The sequence below is a fragment of the Paroedura picta genome, chromosome 9 (assembly GCF_049243985.1).
Source record: "Paroedura picta isolate Pp20150507F chromosome 9, Ppicta_v3.0, whole genome shotgun sequence".
NCBI classification, from domain to species: domain Eukaryota; kingdom Metazoa; phylum Chordata; class Lepidosauria; order Squamata; family Gekkonidae; genus Paroedura; species Paroedura picta.
The window spans coordinates 74,068,547-74,095,256 of NC_135377.1; the positions used below are offsets into that span (position 1 = coordinate 74,068,547).

The window sequence follows — 26,710 nt, forward strand, 5'->3', positions numbered from 1 at the left end:
GAGGCGGTCCCGGTCCTGCGTGTGCAGGCGGCCTATCGAGCCCGCTCCCTGGAGACCACCGACGGCGCCCCCCAAGCAACCGTCGCTCGCGGAGCCTAGCGGAGTCCTCGTCCCTGCGAACTCCTCTGCAAGGTCCGCGCGGCAGAACTCGGCGGGGGTCTCCGTGCCGGCGTGGACCGGGCTGGGCTCGCTGGGCTGCCGCGGCCTCGGGGCGGCCGAGCTGCGGAGGTCCCCGGCAGGGGCTCATGGGGAGTGTAGTCCCCGGCGGGTCAGGCGCGTCGTGCAGGGGGGTGGGCCACGATCCCCTCGGCCCCGCCTGCCCGGGCAGGGAGGGGGCGGGCCGCGCGGGGCATTGTGGGGCCGGCCCCTCCCCCCCTCCCCCTCCGCCCCGCTCCACGCGCGCCAGACGCCGCCCGCCCGCCCGCCGCCCCCGCAGGGTAAGCCGCGCCCGGCCCGGGGGGGGGGAGGGAGGGGGGAGGGGGCGTCCGCGCTGCAGAGGGGCCCTCAGGGGCAGCCCCCCCCCCCCGAGGCCAGGCAATGCAGGCAGGCAGGCAGGCAGGCAGGGCGGTGGCGGGAGGGCACAAGCGCATCCCTGGCCGGACCCCGCCGGGCAACCCCCCCGGCCCCCCCCGGAGCTGCACGGCTCGTGGGCGGTGGCCCCTCGCCCCCCCGACCCCCCCGCAGAAGCCGCCGTGCGTGCTCGGCCTCCCGTCTGCGGGGATCCCCGCCTGGCCCCGCGCAGGACACCGAGGCGCGCCCGAGACGGCCGCGCCGCCGCAGTTGCCCCCCCCCCGCAGCCCCAGCCCCGCCCCCCCCCCAGCGGTGCCCGCGGACGAGGCGCGCTTCTGTGGCGGGGCCGGCAGGGGAGGCGCTCTTGGGGGTCCCGCGGGGCTCGTGGCGGGCGGTGCGCCGCTTTCGTGCCGGACGGCCTCGGTTCGCTTCCTCCGCGTGGAAACCCCGCACTGAGGGACCCTCGCGGGCGCCCAGAGCGCCCCCCCTCCTGGCCCCGGCCGCCGGCCTCCCCTCCCGCTGGACGGCTCCTCCAGCCCAGGCCCTTGCCCCGCCCGGCAGCCCCAGAGCCGCTGGTCGGAGGATTTCTCCAAGTGGGAAAGCTCCGGAGGCCTTTGGGGAAGCCAGGCACGGCCGGGAAAGGGCTCATGGCCGCTGTGGGAGGGGAGGGGAGGGGAGTTTGCACCAGGCCAGAGGCTGGAGACTTTTGGGGGTGGTGAGGATCACTTGCCCGTCAAACTGGGGTCCCTGAGGATGGGCCGGGAGTGGTGGGTTCCTGCACCGTGCAGGGGGTTAGACTAGAGGGCTCTGGAGGTCCCTTCCAACTCTAGGCATGAAATCCTGCCGTCTGTTTGTACGAAAGCCGAGAAGAAGAGGTCCCCGTTGGAGAGACAGCCCCAGTCCAAATGCCGGAACGCAGCGTGGGCTCAGCGGGGACCTCCGTGAAGAGCAAGGCGTGCCAGGAGCGCCCGGGGAGGACATAAAGTTGTGACCTCAGAGAGAAGTTGGGATACCAAAGCCAGCGGTTGTGTGACATCTGGAGCCTTCTAAAGGGACAAAAATATTAATGCTCATGCGGGTAATTCTTGGTGCTCCGTTTCATGGCATTTCAAATATTAGAATTAGGCAGTCTTCCGAACTCCTACAAGGGACTCCATTTCTCAACAGGGTTTTGTTTTTGAATCCCCCTCCCTCCCTGCAAATTTCATATGTGGGCCAGCAAGTTTTTAATTTTTATTTATTTATTTATTATATATTTATATTCCGCCCTCCCCGGGGGCTCGGGGCAGTTTACATAATAACATAAGAACAATACATAGAACAGTCTATAAAACATTTGAGTAACTGTGCAATAATAACTGATAATTGTAAACATATAACATTATAATAGTATAACCAATAAACAATATAACATTGCAACATACAAACTGGTCCAGAGTGTATAGGTGGTGTCCTGAGGGGGGGTGGGGAGCAGGGGCCCTTTGGTCGCTGTGGGTTATATATATCTGGTCTCAACCGAATGCCTGGCAGAAGAGCTCCTCCTTGCAGGCCCTGCAGAACTGTTTAAGCTCCGTCAGGGCCCTGATCTCCTCCGGGAGCTCATTCCACCAGGTGGGGGCCAGGACAGAGAATGCTCTGGCCCTGGTTGAGACCAGAAGGACTTCTTTAGGGCCAGGGACCATTAGCCGGTTGGTGGCGGTGGAGCCCAGAGCTCTTTTGGGGGCATAGGCAGGGAGGCGGTCCCTCAGGTACACTGGGCCTGACCGCGTATGGCCTTGAAGGTAATTACCAGAACCTTTAGTCTGATCCGGAATTCAACTGGCAACCACTGCAGTTGGTGGAGAATGGGCCGGATGTGGGACCTCCACGGTGTTGCAGTGAGGATCCTGGCCGCTGCGTTTTGGACCAGCTGTAGTTTCCGGGTCAAGACTAAGGGCAGGCCTGCGTAGAGCGAGTTACAGAAGTCCAGTCTAGAGGTGACCGTCGCATGGATCACTGTGGCTAGGTATTCCGGGGCCAGGTAGGGCGCTAATAGCTTGGCTTGGCAGAGGTGGTAGAATGCCAGCCGCGCTACCTTTGTGATCTGGGCTTCCATTGTGAGGGAAGTGTCCAGAATCAGGTTCCTAGGTTCCGCTAGGTTCCTGGCGGAGTGAGCCATAGAGAGCTGCACACCATCCAGGGCAGGCAGGTGTGGTTCCTCGCATGGGCCCTTCCTACCCAGCCACAGGACCTCCGTCTTTGTAGCTTCAGACGACTCTGCTTGAGCCATCTCGTCACTGCTTCCAGGCAGCTGGCTAATGCTTCTGGGGGAGAGTCAGGTTGGCCATCCATCAGGAGGAGGAGCTGGGTTTCATCTGCATATTGATGGCAACCCAGCCCAAACTTCCGTACCAGTTGTGCGAGAGGGCGCATGAAGATGTTGAATAGGATAGGAGAGAGGACCGCTCCCTGTGGGACTCCACAAGTAAGTTGTCGGTGGTCTGATGTTTTCTCTCCTATTACAACCCTCTGTCCACCACCCCGGAGGAAGGAGATCAGCCATTGAAGGGCTGTCCCTCGTATTCCGGCATCGATGAGGCAGCGAGCTAGAAGCTCATGATCGACTGTGTCGAACACTGCTGAGAGGTCTAGTAATATCAGCAGTGCCGACCCACCTCGGTCCAACTGGCGCCAGAGGTCATCCATCAGGGCAACTAGCGCTGTCTCTACCCCATGGCCAGGCCGGAAACCTGACTGGGATGGGTCTAGGACCGAAGCTTCTTCCAGGTACTCTGTCAGTTGGTTTGCGACTGCCCTTTCTACCATCTTCCCCAGAAATGCTAAATGCGAGACGGGTCGATAATTATTAGGCTCTCGTGGATCTAGAGATGTTTTTTTCAGCAGTGGGCATACCACAGCCAATTTTAATCCCTCCGGGAATTCTCCCGTTGTGAGAGATAGATTGATTATCTCCCGGAGGGGACCCTTTATCTTTATGCCAGCAGTTTTTAAGAGCCAGGATGGCCAAGGGTCTAGTGGGCATGTGGTTGGCCTTGCTGTTGCTAGTATCCCGTCCACTTTGGTCAGCGTGAATCGTCTGAAGTTACTCAGAGTTTTCTTCAAAGACAGCCAAGGGGCCTCTAGTTCACTTTTTGTATCTAAAGTTGTAGGGAGGTTGTGGCCGTCGAGATTTTATCTGCAAAGTGACTCGCAAATGCCTCACAGCTGATGTCCAATTGGCTACTGTTTTGTTGCCCTTCAATCAGGGCAGTGAGGGATCGAACTACCTTAAACAATTGAGCCGGGCGTGAGTCTGCAGATGCGATGGTAGCCGAGTAGAAATTGCGTTTCACTGACCACCGCCATCTCATAGGCTTTCATCTGCGTTCTATAAGATGTTCTCGAGGCTTCGTCACGAGTCTTCCTCCAAACTCGCTCTAGCCGTCTCAGTTCCCGTTTCTTGTTGCGAAGCTCCTCGGTGTACCAGGGGGCCCGCTTGAGACGGGGCCGGAGAGGGCATCGGGGAGCTATCTCATCAATGGCAGTCAGCAGTCTGTCATGCCAGTCGCTGACCAGGCCATTGAGAGAAGTGCCAGGAGGCATTGGTTCCCGCAGAGCGTTCAGGAATCCAATTGGATCCATAAGTCTCTGCAGGTGAGCTAAAATTTGCTCGGCGCCCAACTGAGGATGGGGTGGTAGCCTTAGCCGAGCCTTCAGGGCATAGTGGTCTGACCATGGCACGGCACTTGCCGTGACCAGATCCACATTCAGACCTATGCCGAAAATAAGATCCAGGGTGTGACCTGCTTGGTGGGTGGGGCCAACAATAAACTGCGAGAGCCCTAGTGTCGCCATGGTTGACACTAGATCCTGCCCAGTTCTAGAGGACGGCAGCTCAGCATGGACGTTAAAGTCCCCCAGGACTAGTAGACTGGGAAACTGTAGCGTCCAGGCCGCCACCGCCTCTAGCAGGGCAGGCAGGGCATCTGGTGGTGCATTGGGCGCGCGGTACACTAACCAGATGGCCACGCTCTCGGTTGATCCCCATCCGAGGCCGACACATTCAATGCCTGGTATTGACAGCGCAGGAAGGGCCCTGAAGGAGAAAGCCTCTCGGGTCAGGATTGCCACCCCTCCTCCCCGCCCCGCTGTCTGGGACTGGTGGAGGACAGAGAACCCGGCAGGGGCTAGGTCTTTGAGGGCAACGTTGTACCCTCCAGTTTGGTGTAGTGAGAGTCAGTTTGGTGTAGTGGTTAGGAGTGCGGACTTCTAATCTGGCATGCCAGGTTCAATTCTGTGCTCCCCGACATGCAGCCAGCTGGGGGACCTTGGGCTCCCCACGGCACTGATAAAGCCAAGCAGTAATATCAGGGCTCTCTCAGCCTCACCCACCCCACAGGGTGTCTGTTGTGGGGAGAGGAATGGGAAGGCGACTGTAAGCCGCTTTGAGCCTCCTTTGGGTACGGAAAAGCGGCATATAAGAACCAACTCTTCTTCTTCTTCTTCTTCTTCTTCTTCTTCTTCTTCTTCTTCTTCTTCTTCTCCTCCCTGGTTCAGGTTTCTGTCACGCATGTCAGGTCCGCTCTTTGTTCTGCAAAGTAGTTTTGCAGGGCAGAGGTTTTGTTGTTTATTGACCTGGCGTTACACAGCACCAGTGTCAGAGGCGGGTTGTTTCCCATGCCTCCTTGGCCTCCTTTTGTACCCCTTCTGTCCTGTGGGGCAGTGGTCCCCAACCTGCGGGCAGCGGCCCGGTGCCGGGCCGCAAAGGCCATGACGCCGGTTCGCAGCTCCCTCTCCCCGCCCCCCCCCCCAGTAAGAAACTTCCCAGGCCGCAAGCTTGTGGCCCGGGAAGCTTCTTACTGTGGGAGGGCGGGGAGAGGGAATCAGGGCCGGGCCGCGCATCGTGCATGCGCGGCCCGACGCGCGGGTGTGGCTCGCGCGGGCGTGGCTCGCACGGGCACAGCCCGTGGGCGTGGTCCGCGCGGGCGCAGCCCGATGCCCTGCCGGTCCCCAGCCTCAGAAAGGTTGGGGACCACTGCTGTGGGGGATTTTCCTGTCTTGGCTGCTGAGTAGGGGCTCAGATTTGTATTCCGTGACACTTTGCAGGGTTAATAGATTTTGGGTGCAATTTTCCTTATCTTGTATGTCAATCCTTTGGTCTCTGCCTGTAATAGGAGATTTGCATTTTGTTTTAGATCCCTCCCAACCCTGCCCCCTTGCAGCTTGTGAAATGTGGCATTTCCAGTTCCTGGGTGAGTTTTGTTGCAGAGATTCTTCTGGGGCAGGCAGGGCGTGAGAGATGGTTCCCCAAATAGCTGGGCTAAACTTTCAGGCTGACTGAACTTTGAGAGCCTTTGTGAAAACAGAGAACAAACTTGGGAGGGGCTTGGGAGGGGAGCAGTACAGGTCCGATATTTCAAGTGCAGCCGCCTGACTTTGACATTTCTTGAAACAAGGTAATGTGGCCCCTAGTGCCACGGCGCGTGGAAAGAGAAGTGGGTTACGGACAAGGGTGTTCATCAGGGAGCCACGTTGGTTGCTCCTCCCCCGTGAGAAGTGGCCCTGCATTCTCTGCCTTGCAACAGGAGAACCTTTCGAGTCAGATAACTGATGGAGAAACAGCCCATTGTGACCTTCTAGCTTTTGAACATGCTAAAACTTCTAAAACTGTCATGTTTTGCAGTTTCAAAACGTATTTCTTCTAAGGTGTTTCCCGCAGCACACCTGGAACCCCCTTCGCCTCACAACAATCCTTTGAGGATGTGTGACAGATCAGGGTGGTCCTTAAAGTCAGAGTCCTTAAAGGGGCACCTTTAAGACCAGCCGAGTGCAGTTCTGCCTGTCAGCTGCAGAGATAGTGATGGTTTCAGTAGATCCACTCAGTAGATCCACTCTGCTGCTTCCGGTCAACACAGTGACCCACCCGAATGTGTTTTTATGGGAAAACTTCATTCTTTTTAAACTAATCTCCCCCCCTCCTGCCTTTCCTCTTGTCCACCAGAGAGACCATATTTGGTAGTATATAAATAATAGTCCAAAGTGAGGAAGCCAAGGAGAAGGAGGAGGCCCCCGTGATTTCAGGCTGCCCTGGCCTCAACCCAAGGCCCGGCAGAAGAATGCCGATTTGCAGGCCCGGCAAACGTAGACGCCTCCGCCAGGCCCGGATTTCAACCAGCAGTTCATCCCCCCAGGTGGGACCCTGGGCTGGTAGAGCCTGGGTGGACTTCTTTGGGACCAGGGCTTGCCAAAAGTCCACATTAGCAGAGCGCAGTGTTGGGAGAGTGGCCCCTGAGGTATGCAGGGCCCAGACCAGTTAGGGCCTTGACCCTGATTTGGAGCCCTACTGGGGCTGCTGCAGGGCAGCAGATGGAGCTCAAATTTGAACCCTCCCCTGGGGTCCTTGTGAGATTTCAAGCAGGGGCATTTTGCACCAGCTGTAAGTTCCCGGTTAGGGCCAAGGGGAGCCCTGCATGGAGTGAGTTCCAGGAATACAGCTTGGAGGTGACCGTGGCATGGATCCCCATGGCTAGGTCCCCTGGGTCAGGGAGGCACTAGTAACATGCCTGGTGGGTGACATTCATGGTCTGTGTCTCCGCTGAAAGGTCACCCCCAAATTCATGACACGGCACAAAGTGGGTTAATTGCACTCTCTCAAGGCAGGGGAGACGGGCTTCCTCTTCCGACCCTTTCCTGCCCAGCCACAGGACCTTTGACTCCGCAGAGGTGAGTCTCAGGTGTCTCTGCCACAGTGGAAGTGCCCCACCTCCAGTCATCGGGCCAATGAATCTGTGAGTGTATCTGGCATCTTCACAGAACATAAAAGGGCCATTTGGTCTCGCCCCCTATTTAATGCGGGGGCAGCCTAGAGCATCCTGCCAAGCGCTTGTCCAGGCTTGTCCAAGCTGCTGGAAGAGTGGTCACCACCACCCTGGAGCCCAGTTTGAGAGGACCTGGTTCTGCGGTTACATCCTTCCATGCACAGCAGCTCCTGCCGCCCTAACATAAGCATGTTAGAATCTAAGAGCAGCTATGGCCGAGCAGGCCAAGGGCCCGTCCAGTCCAGTGCCCCAGCTTCACACAGGGCCCCAAACCCAGGGGCCACCAGGAGATCCACCAGCAGGGCCAGAACTCCAGAAGACCCCCCCCCCCCCCCCGCAAGCACCAAACCATAGAGCATCACTGCCCTGGACTCCACTCACAATAATTTTTCATTTATTTTCTGTAGCCCCGGGATGTTGCAGCCCAAAGCCAGGAAAGCAGCCAGCCCTTCGTTTACCTCAGATGAAAAGGTCAAAAGAAGCACGTTTTCTTTGCGGCTGACTAAAAGTAAAAAAGAGAAGCACATGTCCCATGACAAAACCTCCCTGCCCAATGCAGGCCCCAGCTACAAAGGACAGCCTGCCTCAGTGGCCAAAGAAGATGGTGCCCGTCGTAGGGCTAGGCCTCAAACTGAGGTCCCAGCGGTGTTTCGACGCAGCCGAGATGATTACAGCAGGGGTGAAGTAAAAGTGTCCTCCTTCTCCTCACCTGTGGGGTCTTCTGTAGACCAGTGAGTTCATGTCAAGGCCTGTTTCAAATGCTGTTGAACTCTTCCGTCCCCGTCCCCCGTCCTCCCGTCCCCCATCCCCTGTGCTGTACTGGAAGGAGGAGTCAGCTTCCCTTGGGTGAAAGCAGCCTTAAAACCAGGCGGCCAGGAGCAGGTGCCGTTTGGCTCCCCGTGACAAGGGCTGGCTGACTGGGAGCCACTTGGGACCGCAGATGCTCTGCTTTGGGGTCTCTCTGCTGCACGTTTGCCCCTCTTCCAGGCTCTGTCCTAGCTGTGCTTTAATGTTGTGTGCGCGTTGACACAGATGGCTGGGTGGGCAGTGAACCAGAGCTGGTCGATCCATTTCAAGCCCTAGTTGCTCCTGTTTGCCCCTCTCTTCCTTTTTACCGAATCTCTTTGTTCTGGTACAGCTGGTAATGCAGACGGCAGATCTCCATGCTTTATGATTTACTCTGACACTTTCTTGTCTTGCCACCACTACATAGAAACCTGGGATTGCCCGGGGGCCTGGATCCCAGAAGTGCCGTCTTACCCTGATGCTTTGCACCGGAGATCAACCCCCTGACAGGCAAGCCAGTCTCGCCCCTAAGAAACCAACTTTAAATCCTTATTTTATTTTTTCAGGTGGCAGGCAAGGTGATTTAAGTCTCTGCACGGTCTCTCTCGGATCAAGCTCTGTAAGTCTGGCTGCAGACTTCCCTTTGTGTCCCCAGCAAGAGATAAACTTTTTTCAGGCATCTTCTGTTTTTCTCTTCTTGCCTCCTTTGGCCTGAGGATGACATAACTGGCACAGGTGACACCCAGCCAGTTGGTTTTTCACAGAAGATCCAGAGGGCACTATTTGCAGCTCTCTGGGGTTAATGGGAAGAAGGAGAAGAGTTCTATGCTGCTTTTCTCTACCCGAAGGAGGCTCAAAGCAGTTTCCATTTGCCTTCCCTTTCCTCTCCCCACAACAGACACCCTGTGAGGGAGGGGAGGCTGAGAGAGCCCTGATATTATTGAGGAAGAAGAAGAAGAGTTGGTTCTTATATACCGCTTTTCTCTACCTGAAGGATTCTCAAAGTGGCTTACATTCACCTTATCTTTCCTCTCCCCACAACAAACCGCCTGTGAGGGAGGGTAGGCTGAGAGAGCCCTGAGATTACTGAAGAAGAAAAATGGTTGGTTCTTTGTTGTTGTTGTTAGGTGCGAAGTCGTGTCTGACCCATCGCGACCCCATCCTCCAGGCCTTCCTGTCCTCTACCATTCCCCGGAGTCCATTTAAGTTTGCACTGACTGCTTCAGTGACTCCATCAAGCCACCTCATTCTCTGTCGTCCCCTTCTTCTTTTGCCCTCTGGCTCTTCTCCAGAGAGTCCTTCCTTCTCAAGAGGTGGCCAAAGTATTTGAGTTTCATCTTCAGGATCTGCCCTTCTAAGGAGCAGTCAGGGCTGATCTCCTCTAGGACTGACCGGTTTGTTCACCTTGCAGTCCAAGGGACTCGCAAGAGTCTTCTCCAGCACCAGAATTCAAAAGCCTCAATTCTTTGACGCTCGGCCTTCCTTATGGTCCAACTTTCGCAGCCATACATTGCAACTGGGAATACCATAGCCTTGACTAAACGCAGTTTTGTTGGCAGGGTGATTTCTCTGCTTTTTAGGATGCCGTCTAGATTTGCCATAGCTTTCCTCCCCAGGGGCAAGCGTCTTTTAATTTCTTTTCTGCAGTCTCCATCTGCATTGATCTTGGAGCCCAGGAAAATAAAATCTGTCACTATCTCCATTTCTTCCCCATCTATTTGGCAGGAATTGAGAGGGCCAGATGCCACGATCTTCGTTTTCTTGATGTTGAGTTTCAAGCCAACTTTTGCATTCTCCTCTTCACCTGCATCAATAGGCTCTTTAGAGGCACGACGATGGGTCTTTAGTTCCTCTTCACTTTCTGCCATTAGCGTGGTATCATCTGCATATCTGAGATTGTTGATATTTTTCCGTGCAATCTTGATCCCAATTTGTGACTCATCTAATCCGCCTTTCTCATGATGTGCTCCGCATACAAGTTAAATAGGTAAGACAACAGTATTCAACCTTGCCGAACTCCTTTCTCAATTTTGAAACAATCAGTGATTCCATGCCTGGTTCTCACTGTTGCTTCTTGACCTGCATATAGGTTTCTCAAGAGACAAATAAGATGCTCTGGTATTCCCATCTCTTTAAGAACTTGCCACAATTTGTTGTGCTCCACACAATCAAAGGCTTTAGCATAGTCAACGAAGCAGAAGTAGATGTTCTTCTGGAACTCCCGAGCTTTCTCCATGATCCAGCGTATGTTGGCAATTTGATCTCTAGTTCTTCTGCCTCTTTGAAATCCTGCCTGTACTTCTGGAAGTTCTTGGTCCACATATTGCTGGAGCCTAGCTTGTAAAGTAGTTTGAGCATTCTTTGGCATTGGAATGTAAACTGACCTTTTCCAATCCTGTGGCCATTGTTGAGTTTTCCAAATTTGCTGGCATATTGAGTGTAGCACTTTTACTGCATCGTCTTTTAAGATTTTGAATAGTTCAACGGGAATGCTGTCACCACCACTAGCTTTATTGTTCCTCAGACTTCCTAAGGCCCATTTGACTTCACAGGATGTCTGGCTCCAGGTCAGTAACTACCCCATCGTTGATATCAGGGATGTTAAGCTCGTTCTTGTATAGTTCCTCTGTATAATTTTGCCACCTTTTAAAAATCTCTTCTGTGAGGTCCCTACCATTTTGGTCCTTTATCATACCCATCTTTGCATGAAAACATGCATCTCCAATTTTCTTGAAAAGATCTCTGGTCCTCCCCATTTTATTGTTTTCTTCTATTTGTTTGCAGTGTTCATTTAAGAAGGCATTTTTATCTCTTCTAGCTTTTCTCTGGAATTCTGCATTCAATTGGGTATATCTTTCTCTTTTTCCCTTGCTTTTCACTTCCCTTCTCTCCTAAGCTATTTGTAAAGCTTCCTCAAACAGCCATTTTGCTTTCTTGCATTTCTTTTTCTTTGGGATGGTTTTAGTTGCTACCTCTTGTACAATGTTGCGAACCTCCGTCCATAGTTCTTCCGGCACTCTGTCTATCAGATCTAATTCCTTAAATCTATTTGTCACCTCTACTGTATATTTGTCGGGGATATGATTTAGTTCATACCTGACTGGCCTAGTGCTTTTCCCTACTTTCTTCTATTTTAGCCTAAATTTTGCAACAAGAAGCAAACTTGCCTGTAATCCCCGTTATCTTTTGGTTTTCTACTTTAGCATTCCAATCCCCCATGATGATAAGCACAACATTTTTTGGTGTTGCTTCTAGAAGGTGTTGTACGGCTTCATAGAACTGGTCAACTTCATCCTCTTCAGCAGCAGTGGTTGGGGCATAGACCTGGATTACTGTGAAGAAAAAGCGGTTGGGTCTTATATGCCGCTTCTACCCGAAGGAGTCTCAAAGCGGCTTACAGTCACCTTCCCTTTCCTCTCCCCACTACAGACACCCTGTGAGGGAGGGGAGGCTGAGAGAGCCCTGAGATTACTGAAGAAGAAGAATGCATGGTTCTTATATGCTGCTTTTCTCTACCCAAAGGAGTCTCAAAGCGTCTTACATTCGCCTTCCCTTTCCTCTCCCCACAACAGACACCCTGTGAGGGAGGGGAGGCCGAGAGAGCCCTGAGATTACTGGGGAATAAAAGAGGCTGAGGGAACCTTGATATCACTGCTTGGTCAGAACAGCTTTCTCAGTGTTGAGGCGAGCCGAAGGTCGCCCAGCTGGCTCCATGTGGAGGAGGAATGGGGAATCCAACCCAACTTCGGGGAGCCATCGGGGAGGGCGGTATATAAATATAAATATAATAAATCAATAAATCAATAAATAAACTTGCTAGGTTAGCTACTACACCAAGCACCCCTCTATACTGATTGACTTGGGGAGGGGCCCTAGGTCTTACTTGCCCTGGCCTCAACCAGATGCCTGTCATAAGAGCTCCATTTTGCAGTCCCTGAGGAACTGTGACGCCTCTGTCAGGGCCCTCAGCTCTCCCAGGAGCTCACTCCGCCAGGTCGGGGCCAGGACTGAAAAGGCGAATCACACCCATCGAGAGAAGTGCCCTGCAGAGGGGGAAAGGGGGTAGGGGGTCCCTCAGATAGGGGGGGCAGACCATGAATAGCCTTAAAGGGTAATACCAAAACCTTGAACTTGATCTGGGCTGAGACTGGCAACCAATGCAGCTGCCTCAGCACAGGCTGGATGTGGGCCCTCCATGGTGTGCCTGTCAGGACCCTAGCGGTGGCTGCATTTTGTACCGGCTGCGATTTCCTGATCAAGAAGGGTAGGTCCGCGTAGAGCAAGTTGCAGCAATCAGGGCAAACATGCTTGGTGGTCTCTTCCCCACTGCCCCCTCTGGATCTGGTTCTGGAGAAAGGAGTGAGCCCCTGAAGGGCTGGCCCCTGGATCCCAGGCCCGAGGAGGCGGTGGGCTAGCAACTCCTGGCGGTCAGATCTGACCTCACCAGGATAGCTGAACCATCCCCATCCAGCTGGGTGCCAGAGATCACCTGTCAAGGCAGCCCGCACCGCCTCCTCCCCGTGGCCAGGAACGGGTGGCGATGTTTATTCCAAGGGTGCCGGGAGCTGGTCCGCGGAGGCCCTTTCACCCGCCTTACAAGAGGCCGGAGGGGGGTAGCTGGCCGGCCCCGCAGGTCCAGTGATGGTTTCTTCAGTGCAAACTCAGCAACAGATAACTCTGCCGTCTGATCCCTTCTGTGGAGTCATTTGCAAGTGGTCTAGTCCTCCTGGGACCCCCGTTCACACAGAGTCTCCCTAAAAGCTCAGTCTGGGACAGATCCTGCCTCCCACTGTTCTAGATTTGGCACACACAGACAGATATGGAGTCTGCCCACTTAGTGGCCAGACCCAGCACCCCCTTTTGCTGGGTTCAATCCCGAAGAGAACAGCTTCCAGAACAGAGCCAGAAAGCGAGGCATGTGGATGAATGTGGGAGGGCATTCAGCTTCCTAGGCCTGTTGAGTTGGGTGCATTTTAAACCTGGGTAACATGTGTTCAAATTGTGACCCCTGGTCTGCTGCCCTGCCCTCCCCTGGCCAGCCACAGTAAGCATGTGCGGAAACAGTCATGTTGCGTGTGGAGTCCGCGTGAAAAGCAGCAGGCCCTAAGCTGAAGGGTCACTTTCTTGCAGAAAGAATGCACTTTTAATCCACTTGGCTGGGTGAAATGGCCCGTGGTCACTGCCGTGGACGGAAGCTGCATTGTTGAGCAGGTACAGAAGCACCCTGGCTGCTTCCCCCCATCTTCCACATGAAGCCCATGAAGGGAGACTTTGGGTCAGTGACTTTTCTCCCCAGACTCTTGGCCCCACCTGCTGCTCAAGGTGTCTGATGTGGGGAGAGCCCCTCTGAGACTTCTTCAGGGAGGGAAAAGCGGGGTATAAAATCCTCCTCCTGCTACTACAGCAGCTTTTAACATCACTGCAGGGAACTTTCAGAGCCCAGCGCTTTGCCCAGCATTGTAAAGCACAGGTGGCCACCAAGCTAGATCACTAATTGCTTATTTGGATTAAAACAACCCCCAAATACCCAAGCAGCTGGAGATCTGCGTTTCAGCAAATGTGGCCTTGGGTTGGTGCTGCTGCCACAGGCTTCCTCTGCCCAGGGGCTGCTTGAATTTTTAAAACATTGGCTAAACATTTATAGGATGATATGGACACCGCCACCCCTCCCATAATAGTCAGTGATGGGCCGGAGGGGGTGGGAAGGGGAGGGGCCCTGGGTGAGCATCTATCCTCCCATGCTTCCCAGCCCTATCCTGCAGGATCGCACCACTTCTGGGCTTTCTCGAAGCTTGGAGAATGTTCCAGGGGGTTCTCAAAGGTAAAAATGTAGAAAAAGGCTGCAGCAGAGGCTCAGGGGAGGAGAGATTGAGCAGAGTGCGGTCACCTAAATGTCCCCTTTGTTTACTTTCCCAAGCCTTGCCCCTCGGGAATTGCTGTCTCCTCCTGCCCACCAGGACGACTTAGCATGCATTTTGCTGGTGGTGGTGCAGCGGTGCCCCCCGACCACCTCACGGTTTACTCCCCAGGCTGACCGTAAGTAATTCTGTGTCACTTGTTGGCATTTCTTCTTTGTTAATCCAAGAGCAATTTGGGTTTACATGTTTCCAGTGGTTGGAATGTGTTCCCTAAAACTGCCACCTACATTTAGTTAAATCCTATGGGCATGATCCAAAGACCCCTGAGGTTGCTCTCTGGGGAATTTTGGACTTCCTCTTCCCCTAGCAGTCCTAAGAAGAGCCACTCATTGGGGGCAGGAACCGCAAGGGGGGAATCACCATAATGATGGGCTTTACAATTAAGATACATCCCCTTATGGACTGTTATGAAATCTTTTGTAGACGTGCCCCGAGATCACATGATCTTAGTTTTTTCAAGAACAAAATTTAGAGACTTTAAAAACTTTCACTTGCTCTTAAAATCATAGAATCGTAGAGTTGGAAGGGGGCATACAGGCCATCTAGTCCAACCCCCTGCTCAACGCAGGATCAGCCGTAAGCATCCTAAAGCATCCAAGAAAAGTGTGTATCCAACCTTTGCTTGAAGACGGCCAGTGAGGGGGAGCTCACCACCTCCGTAGGCAGCCTATTCCACCGCTGAACGACTCTGACTGTGAAAATGTTTTTCCTGATATCTAGCCTATATCGTTGTACTTGAAGTTTAAACCCATTACTGCGTGTCTTCTCCTCTGGAGCCGATTGAAAGGTCCTTTAAGGCAGGAGTAGTTAACCTTTGGTCCTCCAGATGTTTGTGGACTACAATTCCCATGAATTGTAGCAAATTGTAGTCCATGGGCATCTGGAGGACCACAGGTTGACTACCCCTGCTTGAAGGCATTCCGCATTCTGGAAGTCTTCCTCTGTTGTTCCAAAACAGCACAGCTACCTAAAGCCCAATCCGGAAAACCTCAGACTGATGCCCTTTCAGTTGTTTCCACAAGGGACCTTTGCTTCTTCTTCTGTGAACCACTTAAAAAACACCAGTTTTATTTCAAAGTAGTACATTGCATATTACAAAACTATTATTTCTTAAAAAACATTAAGCTACTGTTTATAGTACAAAACGAGAGTGAAGAAAACACCAAATCTTTTTCTGGAAGGCAGCTTTTAAGAAGAGAAGGAAGAAAAGACCCATAGTATTACAATTCGCATATTATGACTCAGTTATTAATCCATCTCATTTTACTGAGTTATATGGTCTGATAGACCTCCATTATCTTCTGAAATCTGCTGTGAATCAGATAGGTAAGTGGCCATGGTCTCATGTTCAGCCCCCACACAGCTACCCCATAGTAACCTGAGTTCTATGCCAAGGAAATCTGGCAGCCAGAATTCCCCACATTGCACCTACCTGCTTGCTGTGCAGGATTTCCCAGAGCAGAACTCTGAGCTGTGAAGGCCGTGACTCGTGCCCCTTCACCACCAGGGCTCTGCCTCCAGAGAACCTAAGGGAAGCCATGTTGGATCAGGCCCATCCAGTCCACCATTCGGGATCACACACTGGCCAAGACCCAGGTGCCTTCAGGAGGCCTACCAACAGGACCAGAACTCCAGAAGCCCCCCCAGCACTAAGAATACAGAGTTTCGCTGCCTCAGGCAGAAGGACATAAGAGAAGCCATGTTGGATCAGGCCAGCGGCCCACCCAGTCCTGCACTCTGTCCCACAGTGGCCATACCCAGGGGCCAGCAGGAGGTCCTCCAGTAGGGCCTCCCTGTCTACCTTCAGACACTCCATTGGGCATTTTCTGCACATTCAAAAGAGGTTTTAACGTCTAGACAATTGCTTTTTAAAAAGATTAGGAAAATAGTGTGCCTTGCATTTAAAAAACCAAGATCTACCTTAGATTGCTCTGGAACCTTATGAGACTTCTTTTTCTTTTGTATAATCCCAAGGCTTTTGCCATCGCCAGCAGAATGCATCCTAATCCCGGAGGCATCAATCTCTTGTAGTAACCCTCACAGCGTCAAGCAGCGGGGAAAGGTGTGTCTTTTCAACTACAATTTACCCTGATGATGTTATTTTGAATCTTGGCAAGATACGTTTTCTTTTCTGATGCTGTTTAGATGAAGATGCTGTTGAGCTGTATTGCCTTTCAGCAGCAGTTTTCTAGCAGAAATTATGTGCACAAAACAGATATTGGTGGATGAGGCTCTTTTGCAGTTATGTGACCTTAACCTGCTTTTCTGCCGCCTCTTCAGACTCCTGCTCATGGTGGCTGCAGATGGAGCTCTGTCACAATTCTAAAAACAAGCTGTGATGTATGTCGCTGTTGTTACAGTGAGGAGGAGGAGGAGGACATATACCGGGATGTGGACGAAATAGAGAGAGAGAGAGAGTGGCTTGTATGTGGGACAGGCGCTGCAGGTACCTTTCAGTCCTTGTGCCTTAGCTGAACAATACAGAGAGCAGGGGGTGGGAGCCAGTCTCTGAGAAGGGGCCTGTCCTCACTTCCCCCTCCAGTTGCCGGTCCTGAGGGGGGGGGTGGCGCAGGGGGCTCACCCTCACCCGCTGAGGAATGCTAAATGCCAGGCAGAAATACAAACCTTTGTCTGAAATTTAATTTTGTTCTATAAGGGGATATTAAGTGGCTCTAGAAAAGTAATTATATTAATGTTCTCGAACTGTCACTCAGTGGTGCAAACAGTAGGTGTGATACTCCCCCCTGACAGTGGGCAGCAGTGCTGAGAGGAAAGGTCATTGGCAAACCCATGCCAGCAGCCAAATGCCAAGGAAGGGTGAGGCCCTGGCAGAGTGGGTAGAACTTGGTTACACTTGCTCCTGGCCCCCAGGGGCACCTTAGGGCAGTGGCCCAGCAGGAAGCCTCCTGGTAAATTACGTGGCCAGTGCCCCCCCTCCCCCCCAAAAAATCAGGCTGAGTGTAAAGTGGGGTTTGAATGTATTGAAGCCGATAGTGGTATTTTCCACCTAGACTCTCACTTTCCCAAGCATTCATCACCTGAATTTGGCAAACCAAAGGAGTCCAAAGTAGAAGAAAAAGGGTTGGCATTTCTGAATATGGACGCATAATGACTGCCTTTTTAGAATGCAAAAGAACTGTTTCAGGACTTCCTAATAAGTTGCATTTTCTTGTCTTAATTGCAAACAGTTTCCCCAGGAAATACACTCAGTGTGGCTCCAGAGGTGGACATCCTGGATTATTGCCAGGTGGAGTGGAGAGGAAGCACGTCCAGTGCCAAGAGGATGAGGAAGGTCTGAATTTCAGAAGGAGTCATAAATGGGAACCTGATTTAAGGATTGATATGTAGACCCCAATGTTGACTGTATGTCAGTGTGGGGTTTCTCAATGTTAGGATTGCCCAAATACCCCTGGAAAAGCTCTTGTCCCCGTCTGCTGCCTTTTCCCTGAGGGAGGGGGGCTCGCTGGAGACAGACGGACTGGGGTTGCCAATTAGAATCATGGAAACAAAGAATTCTAGAGTTGGAAGGGACCTCATGGGTCATCTAGTGCAGTGGTCCCCAACATCCAGTGGCTCCCTCTACCCACCCCCACCCCCTGCAGCAAGAAGCTTCCCAGGCCGCGAGCAAATCAGCCACCGAAGCAGCCAATTAGCTTGCAACCCAGCAAGCTTCTTGCTGCAGCAGTGGGGGGGGGGGGGAGAGGGAAGCGTGTCCACTGGCACGCTGGCGGCGCAAACGCACATGCATGAACTTGCCACGCATGTGCGCTTGTGCCCAATGGGCACAAATCAGCAAGTGTGGCAATTTCGTGCAAGCGCAAAATTACAGCCCGTTTGTGGCCCTGCCGGCCGCAAACGAGCCTGCACAGCAGGTCCGCGCATGCACATTTGCACGGGCCCTGGGTCGCCTTCTCCCGCCACCCATTGGCAGCGGTTCACAACCGCAAAAAGGTTGCGGACCGCTGAGCTAGTGCACCCCCCTGCACTATGCAGGACACTCACACCCCTCTCGCTCCTCCACTGTCACCTGCCACCCCCTTGAGCCTTCACAGAATCAGCCTCTCCGTCAGATGGCTATCTAGCCTGTGTTTAAACATCTCCCAAGATGAAGAACCCACCACCTCTCGAGGAAGTCTGTTCCACTGAGGAACCGCTCTGACTGTCAGGAACTTCTTCCGGAGGTTTAGATGGAATTTCTTTTGAATTAATTTCATCTCCTTGGTTCTGGTCTGTCCTTCTGAGGCAAGAGAGAACAATTCTGCTCCGTCCTCCATATGGCAGCCTTTTAAATACTTGAAGTTGGTTATCAATCCTCTCTCAGTCATGTCCTTTCTAGGTTAAACAGACCAAACTCCCCCAGCCTTTCTTCATATGTCTTGGTCTCCAAACCCCTCACCATCTTTTTTGCCCCCCTCTGGACACGCTTCAGTCTGTCTCCGTCCCTCTTCAACTGGGGTGCCCAAAACTGAACACAGGACTCCAAGTACTCCAGGATCATCTAGTCCAACCCTTTACACAATGCAGTGACTCCCATTCCATGGCCTGGTGATGCCTACTCCCCCCCCAAAAAGAACCGAATCCCTGGCCTGTCAATTTTGCCTCCCATCTCCAAAGTGGCAATCGGCATTTCCCTGGGCATGCAAGAAAGGGCCACAAGAGCCAAGCATGGACACAATCCCTTCTGTGCAGCCACATCCAATTTGCCTAAATTCACAGAATTAGCATATCTCTGCAGTGGCTATCTAGCCTCTGCTTAAAAACTTCCAAGGAAGGAGAACCATCACCTCCTGAGGAAGCCTTTTCCTCTGAAGAACCCTTGCTCTGTCAGGAACTTCTTCCGGATGTTTAGCTGAAAATTCTTTTGAATTAATTTCATCCCATTAGTTGTCTTACCCTTTGGGGCAACAGAAAACAACTCTGCTCCATCCTCTTTGTGACAGCCCTTCAAGTTCTTGGCTTCTTAGCCATCTTCTCTCCAGATTAAGCAGATCAAGCTGGTACAGGACGGTAGTATCTTTCTCAAAAAAAGAGATCTGCACTGGGATTTTTTAAAATAATATTTTTATTTCATAATAGAGAATACCGAAGAGCCTCTTGTGGCGCAGGGTGGTAACACAGCAGAAATGCCTGTCTGAAGCTGTCTGCCCATGAGGCTGGGAGTTCAATCCCAGCAGCCGGCTCAAGGCTGACTCAGCCTTCCATCCTTCCGAGGTCAGTAAAAGGAGTACCCAGCTTGCTGCTGGGGGGTAAACGGTAATGACTGGGGAAGGCACTGGCAAACCACCCCGTATTGAGTCTGCCATGAAAACGCTAGAGGGCATCACCCCAAGGGTCAGACATGACCCGGTGCTTGCACAGGGGATACCTTTACCTTTTAGAGAATACAGAAAAAGAAAGAGAAAGCAATTGCTTATTTTTACAGACATTTTAAAAATTCTCTACCATGTTTGTTAACTTGGCCATCGCAGCAAGTTCTCTGAGATCTCTCACCAGGATTCCATCCAAGGGTCTGGCTGTTGCTTCCATCTGAGGTTATGATGAGTCTCGTTGCTGTTGTTTCATGGAAGAAGAATTCTCCTTTAGGGAGACCTGTGGGGTGAACTCTCAACAACATATTGTTGTTGTTGTTGTAGTTAGGTGTGAAGTCATGTCCGACCCCTCGTGACCCAATGGACAATGATCCTCCAGGCCTTCCTGTCCTCTACCATTCCCCGGAGTCCATTTGAGTTTGCACCGACTGCTTCAGTGGCTCCATCCAGCCACCTCATTCTCTGTCGTCCCCTTCTTCTTTTGCCCTCGATCGCTCCCAAAAACGTATACTTAGACACAAATGGAAATTTGCATCTAAATAAAGTTTGTAGTTTAGCATCCAGAATTTTTTAACTACAATTCTACCACATCTGAAAAAAGGATCCAGCTGTCTCGTGATATTTCCAACATTTATCATCATTTTGATTAGATATTTTACTTACAGTTTTGGGTGTTAAATACAATCTAGAAAACATTTTATGCCAGTTTTCTTGCAAGGCCCAGCATGTGGTTCACTTTGCAGTTTTACACCATAGATGTTCCCAAAACAAAAGTTCTGCATCGACTTCCCCATCCTCTTTTAAACTTGTTCAGCCTTGTTCAGCACATTTCCCCCCTACCTTGGTGAGGTGCAGTCCATCTCCTGAGAGAAGAGCCTCATCAGAATAGCTTAAGCCATGGTCCAAACACCCAAACTTTCACAACAACACCAATGACGTAGCCAGACATTTATCTGCATTATTTTTCCTTCCCATCCTAAGCCTCGGCCATGAACAGGAAGACCCAACAGAAACGCAACCTGTGCTCCCAGGTCCTTCACTTCCCCCCCAGAGCCACATAGTCTCCTTTAATATGCTCCACTGGGCAGTATAATTTGTTCCCACATGAATGAGGAAGAAGGGATAATGATCTGTGGTCTTTATGAGTCTCTCCAGCTTTTCTGTGACATCCTGGATGCATCAGGCAGACAGCAGACCTCTCAAGACATACCTTGGTCTCCACCCCTCTCAGTAGAGAATCCCCAGTTTGTGCGACAGTCAACCGCCTAATCCAGTCAGCTGCAGTCACTTTCCACCCAGGCAATGAACAGACAAAAACAACACTCACTCAAGCAGCCAGTGCTCTCCTGCCACTTATAGTGTAAGAACAGAAAGACGCAGCACTCGCCACTTGAGCAGCTCACCCCCTGGCTCCTCCTCCTCCTCCTCCCCTGGCCGAGCTGCCCGTGCCAGAGAAAGGCTGCCTGTGTGTGTGTGTGTGTGTGTGTGTGTGTGTGTGTGTGTGTGTGTGTGTATTCTAGAGAGAGGAGCAGGATAAAGGTCGACTGACGGGTATGGGTAGGGAAGAAGAAATCAGGAAAAGGGAACAGTTATGAAGGAAATATTAGGGGAGGAGGATGCAGGGGAATGGGGAATGCCCACAGATCCTTGTAAGTCTCCCCCTTACAGTTATGCCTTTGTGTGTGTGTGTGTGTGTGTGTGTGTGTGTGTGTGGTAGCTGTTCCTGAAAGCTATGAGTATTGATCTTCCAATTATGTAAAGTGCTATCTGAAACAAGCCATTAATAGGCAGCATCTGCATTGAAAGGTGTTTCCTGGTTGCCACCAGAGCAGTGTCCTCCCCACAGCCTTAGGGGCTTCCAGTAGGCTAAGCCAGGCAGAGCTTTGCGAGGTGGGAGGACAGAGCAGGCAGAAAAGACGCCACAAGCCCAGCCCTTAATGTATGGAGAAAATGTCTTCTTTTCTTTTCCTGAAAAAGCTTCGGGGGCTGGCCAAAATGGGAAGGAAAGAGTAGGCTGGGAGCAAGAAGGTGTGGGCACAGCTCAAGTATTTTGTGCTTTTTAAAATCTAGGGCTACGAAGCCGTTTCACAAAGGTTCATTTCCATCAGGAGAGTGCGAGGCGACAACTACTGTGCAGTCAGGGCAACGTTGTTTCAGGCCCTCAGTCAAACGCTCCAGCTTCCCGATTGGCTCCAGAACCAGGACCTGATGCTGGTAGGCCTCTCGCTTCTAGTCCTGCCCGGGATAAACCTTTGCATTGCAGGTCGCAGCTATTCATGGCGAGTGAGGAAAGCTCCACACTCAGAGGAACGAATCCCCGGAATTCCAGAGACAGGAGGCCACATCAGGGGAAGGCCTCGGCCCCTCTGCCCTGTGGCTGGCCCTGCAGAGGAACTGGCTGGCCCCTGGGTGAGACGGGGGGCTGGACTGGAGGGACCCTCCCTGGTCTGACTCAGCAGGGCTCTTCTGAGGGTCTTCTCAGGGGAAGGCCTCGGCCTCTCTGCCCTGTGGCTGGCCCTGCAGAGGAACTGGCTGGTACTGGGTGAGAGGAGAGGCTGGACTGGAGGGACCCTCCCTGAGCTGACCCAGCAGGCCTATTCTGAGGGTCTTCTCAGGGGAAGGCCTCGGCCTCTCTGCCCTGTGGCTGGCCCTGCAGAGGAACTGGCTGGTACTGGGTGAGAGGAGAGGCTGGACTGGAGGGACCCTCCCTGAGCTGACCCAGCAGGCCTATTCTGAGGGTCTTCTCAGGGGAAGGCCTCGGCCCCTCTGCCCTGTGGCTGGCCCTGCAGAGGAACTGGCTGGCCCCTGGGTGAGACGGGGAGCTGGACGGGAGGGACCCTCACTGGTCTTACCCAGCAGGGCTCCCCTGGTGTTCTTTGGAACGCCTCTCTGCCCTGCTGTTGCTTGTCCAGAGGAACTGGTTGGCCACTGTGTGTGAGCCAGCTTGGTGTAGTGGTTAGGAGGGCAGACTTCTAGTCTGGCAAGCTGGGTTCGATTCTGCAGCTCCCCCACATGCAGCCAGCTGGGTGACCTTGGGCTCGCCACGGCACTGATAAAACTGTTCTGACCAAGCAGTGATATCAGGGCTCTCTCAGCCTCACCCACCTCACAGGGTGTCTGTTGTGGGGAGAGGAAAGGGAAGGTGAATGTCAGCTGCTTTGAGCCTCCTTCAGGTAGAGAAAAGTGGCATCTAAGAACCAACTAAAAAAAAAAATAGGATGCTGTATGGATTATTGGTCTGATCCAGTAGAGTTCTTCTTATGTTCTTAGGTGGTTCTTTAGGTTCAGTTGCTGGCCATAATAGGGACTGTCTCAAGTATTTATGAATTTGGGGCCAGCAGAAGTCCTTGGGCAGGTCCCTCCTATGACCACCACCATTCTAGAAGGGCAGGCATGGTGACTTCCTTAACTTGAATGATATTCCAAAGGACACATCAAGTCAGATAGTTCCCCGTGGCAGGGAGGCAGGGTATTTTGACTCAGTCAGGTGACTTGCTAGGCGCTCCGCTGTCTTTCCAAGTGTTGATATTACTCCTCTGCAACACCAATTTAGCTACCAGAGAAGTTGATGGCCAAATGCACCTGGATCACAGAGTGGCAAAAGCTCCCTGCCAAGGCCGAAAACTGGACCGAGGAGATGAAAGCGTGCCTCCTGCTGCTGAAGCGGAAGGTTGGGGAAGCGGCACTTCCGGGCGTGGGCTGGCTGAGTGTGGCTGTTCAGTGGGGACTCTCTGAGTGTTCAGCACAGCCTCCTGCTGCGTTTTTGTCCCTCCTCAGGCTTCGAGAAGCCCCAGAAGTGGAGCGCTTGTGCAGAATGCGATTGGGAAGCAGAGCTGTGGACACGCCCACCCAGGGCCCCTCCCTTCCCCTTCCCATCCCTGCCAATCCCCCTGCTGGCCATTTCGGCAGGGGGAAGGACAGGTTGACACGACCATGTGTGTTCATATCACCTGAGAAGTGTCTAACTAATTTTTAAAAATATGTTAAAATTAGTTAACTCCCACACATTTGGGAAACCCTTCGAGGGCCGTCAAGAAACCCTGGCAGAAGCAACCCTCCCTCAGTGACTCACAGCTCCCCTCTGCATAACTGCTGGGCTGTTGGCGTGGTGGAGGCATGTGGAGGCCTAGCTGCATGTACATCCCACTGATCCCAGGGGGGCGGGGGGAGGGACTCCGTGTGGAGCGGATGACTCCTGAGCACGCCTGTGTGTCTGTTTGGGACAAGGTCCGCTTGTCCTCGAAGGATGGTGGTTTGTTGTCCTCTTGCACCGTTATCCGATTGTCTCTCATTTCCCCTTTGCAGTGGGAAAGCATCAGTGAAAAGAAGACCCTGGCCGAGAGGCAAGCTGCTTGCGATGCGCTTTTTAGAGGCGAAGAGGAGGAGTACAGCCTGTATGAAGCTGTGAAGTTCCTCATGCTCAACACGGCTGTCCAGTTGTATGAAGACAACCAGAAGGGGTTGGAGGTGCCGGAGTTCTCCTGGCTTCTTTTTGCTCGGGACACATCCAGCGACCCCTTTCAGCTCATGCAGAACCACTTGAACCCCCTTGGGCACACGGGGGGCCTTGAGCAAGTAAGCCCCTCTTGTCCGGAGCGCCTCTGGCCGGCCTCTGCGCAGAAGCAGCAGCTGCCCCGCTCGTGGATTCCACTGGCAACGAGGCTTAGCATAGCCTCCCAAAGCAAGGACAGGGCTAACCAAGACAAAAGCAGCTTCTGCCAGCTGACCCTGGGAGCGTCAGAGAGCCAAGCCCTTTAGACAGAATGCTTCTGAAAGCACCAGTTGCTTTTCCTTTCACATAGATTGGCAGTGGCCCCCAACCTTTTTATCACCGGGGACCCATCAACACTTGACAATTTTACTGAGGCCCGGGGGGGGGGTAGTCTTTTGCCAAGGGACGTCGCTGCCACCTGAGCCCCTGCTCCGCTTGCTTTCCTGCCAGAGCCCCTGAGTTCCCGCTGCCCACTAGGGGGCGCTGCCAGCAGCAGCTGCGCAGTGCCACACCTAGGGGGAGCCCCAGCCATGGCGGCCGCTGGAAAGCACCAAAGGTGAGCTGGCGGCAGAGAGGCAGGGCAGCCCCCGAGGCAGCAGCCAGGGAGGAGGACGAGAAGGAGTTGCGACCCAGTACCGACTGATCTACGGACTGGTACCGGTCACCGGACCGGGGGTTGGGGACTATTGGTTCATAAAACTTTTGTCATCCTTGCAGAATGTGTCTTTTGCCTTTAAATCTGCAAGGTGGAAATGGGCATTTGCTTGACCCGCCTCATAAGAGCCTTTGGCCTCTTAACCGGTTGTGTGTTCCAGAGGTGGTGTGCAGTTGAGGAACAAATATCATACAATTGAAAAACACACACAAATCTGAACTACAGAGATGGCAGTAATCTCTTTCTGACTATTCTTTTCTGTACATCAGTGCTTGGATGTGGAAAGGGCCAGTATCAAAACCTGGGGGCCTGATTCTAAAATGCCCAACAAGCACCTATAGCCTGGCTGCTTCGGGCTGATCCTGCCTTAGCAGGGGTTGGACTAGATGGCCTCGATGGCCCCTTTCAACGTGAGGCTTCTGTGAAGAACTAACCAGACAGTCTGCTCTGTGGTGTTGTGCAGTTCAGATGCACCCTAGGGTGCCATGTTGACATGCCCAGCCCAATTCTGGTGGGCGTCTCCTGTGTGAGATAGGGTGGCCAGGCCCCAGCCAGGAGAAATTGGGGGTGGGCCTGGTGTACCTACTCGCCGATGTCACTAGACATGCTTGCACTGACAACAGCATCAGTGGTGTCCCCTCTTCCCCAGAGGTGCCATCCACGTGTGTTCCCCACTTCCACCCCCTCCCCGCCTGAGCGCCTGCTAGCCATCCGCTGAAGTCCTGGGCGGCCTCCCCTGCAGCAGGGCTGCCTGGCCTCTTCTGGCGGGGGAGGGGGGAAGGCTTGGGGCACGGCCGGCCAGGAAGGACCTTACAGAGCCTGCAGCCTCTGCACGGCCCTGGGAACCTTTGGTGCTGGAATTGTGGCTCATGGGTAGACTTCAGAACATGAAAAGTTCTCCCCTGGGGGGAGAATTTTTACTGTTAAAATTTTAGTTCTTGTTTCCTGTTATCCCTCATAGAGCTGGTCATCCCCTAAAAACTCTTTGATCCAGATCCATGGCAGGGCTTAGTGTAGCCATAGGAATGGTTCAGCCTCTCCTGATGTAAAAGAGATCGGCCGGCTGCTGAACAAGAGTGACCGCAGGATCCAATGATCCAATCCAATAGTTTAAATAAAATGCAGCAAAGCCAGGCCGGTTTCACTGCCCTGGTCTAGAGAGCTTCCTTGCTCCTCCACATGCATCCAGCTGGGCAACCTTGGGCCAGCCCTGTTAGAACTGTTCTTGCAGAGCAGTTCTCTTAGAGCTCTCTCAGCCCCACCTACCTCACAGGATACCTCTTGCTGGGAGAGGAAGGGAAGGTGATGGGAAGCTGCTTTGAGACCCCTGGCAAAGAGCAGCAGGGTATAAAAGCCAACCCCTGTTCTTCTCTTCCTCCCAGCACAGCTGACCAGAACAACTGCAGCTTTTTGAACCCAGCTCTGGTGCTGGCATGCCGGGTGGGGTGGGCAGGCTTGGCCCCCACCCTGACAGGGGACCTGACTGGGCTAGCTGAGCTTCCTCCAGGCATCCAGACGCTTCCCTTGTGAAAGGCACCTTTCTGAAGCCTCGGCTGTGTCCTCTTTGCAGAGCCCTGCTCAGAGCAGCTCGCAAAAGGAAACACCTTCAAAGCCATCCAGGGAAATGCAGAAGCCATAAACATTTGGTAGCCAGAAGGATTGCCATGACCCTCCGATAAGAAGCAGCTGCCCAGGCCTTTCTTGGGCTGCTGTCAAAAGAGGAGTGTGGGCACCAGGGGAGCTCCAGGGGGGATGGCCCCACTGAAGGCCCCTGAAGTCTCCCTTTGCCACCTGCCTTGCCTGGAAACAGGACTTGGGAGGGAGGTCTTAACGAGGGAGACGGAGAGGACCACATGTCCGGTCCCCTGGCCAGGAACAGCTGATGCCCTTGCAGGCAGGAACCCGAACTTGGAGTTGGGCCCGGAAACAGACGGGCAGGCCATGCAGATATTTTTCTGTGCAGGGATAAGTAACGCCCCTGTCTTGTTTCCCTGCCTAGGTGGAAATGTTCCTGCTGGCCTATGCCCTGCAGCACTCCATCCACGTTTACCGACTGTACAAGCACGGCACGGATGAATTCCTCTCGCTTTATCCCCGTCTCCCGGAAGCCGGTTGGCCGGAGGTCATCCTGATCACTGAAGACGACAGACATTATAATATTCCGGTCAGGATGTGCGAAGAGACAAGTTTGTAAAATGACATTTGTGAACATCTAGGAACCGAATAAACAGTTAGGAGCGAGA

At 53.0% G+C, this 26,710-nt stretch overlaps 1 protein-coding gene across 1 annotated transcript; it reads left to right on the plus strand.

Moving 5' to 3' along the window:
* Positions 1-336: 336 nt before the first annotated feature.
* Positions 337-26,710, plus strand: OTULIN (OTU deubiquitinase with linear linkage specificity). Its single transcript, XM_077353350.1, has 8 exons — positions 337-437; positions 7,715-8,038; positions 16,372-16,457; positions 17,200-17,303; positions 21,391-21,534; positions 22,874-22,990; positions 23,626-23,895; positions 26,467-26,710. Exons 2-8 carry the CDS (start codon positions 7,722-7,724, stop codon positions 26,659-26,661), a joined length of 1,233 nt encoding a protein of 410 aa, XP_077209465.1. The 5' UTR covers positions 337-437; positions 7,715-7,721; the 3' UTR covers positions 26,662-26,710.

Bases quoted from the DNA above. Each gene is read 5' to 3' on its own strand.
- OTULIN (XM_077353350.1), top strand. From the start codon at position 7,722: ATGTTGCAGCCCAAAGCCAGGAAAGCAGCCAGCCCTTCGTTTACCTCA. The intron at 17,304-21,390 runs GTCTGAATTTCA...TTTAAAATCTAG, and splicing joins GTGCCAAGAGGATGAGGAAG to GGCTACGAAGCCGTTTCACA. The intron at 21,535-22,873 runs GTAGGCCTCTCG...ACACCAATTTAG, and splicing joins AGAACCAGGACCTGATGCTG to CTACCAGAGAAGTTGATGGC.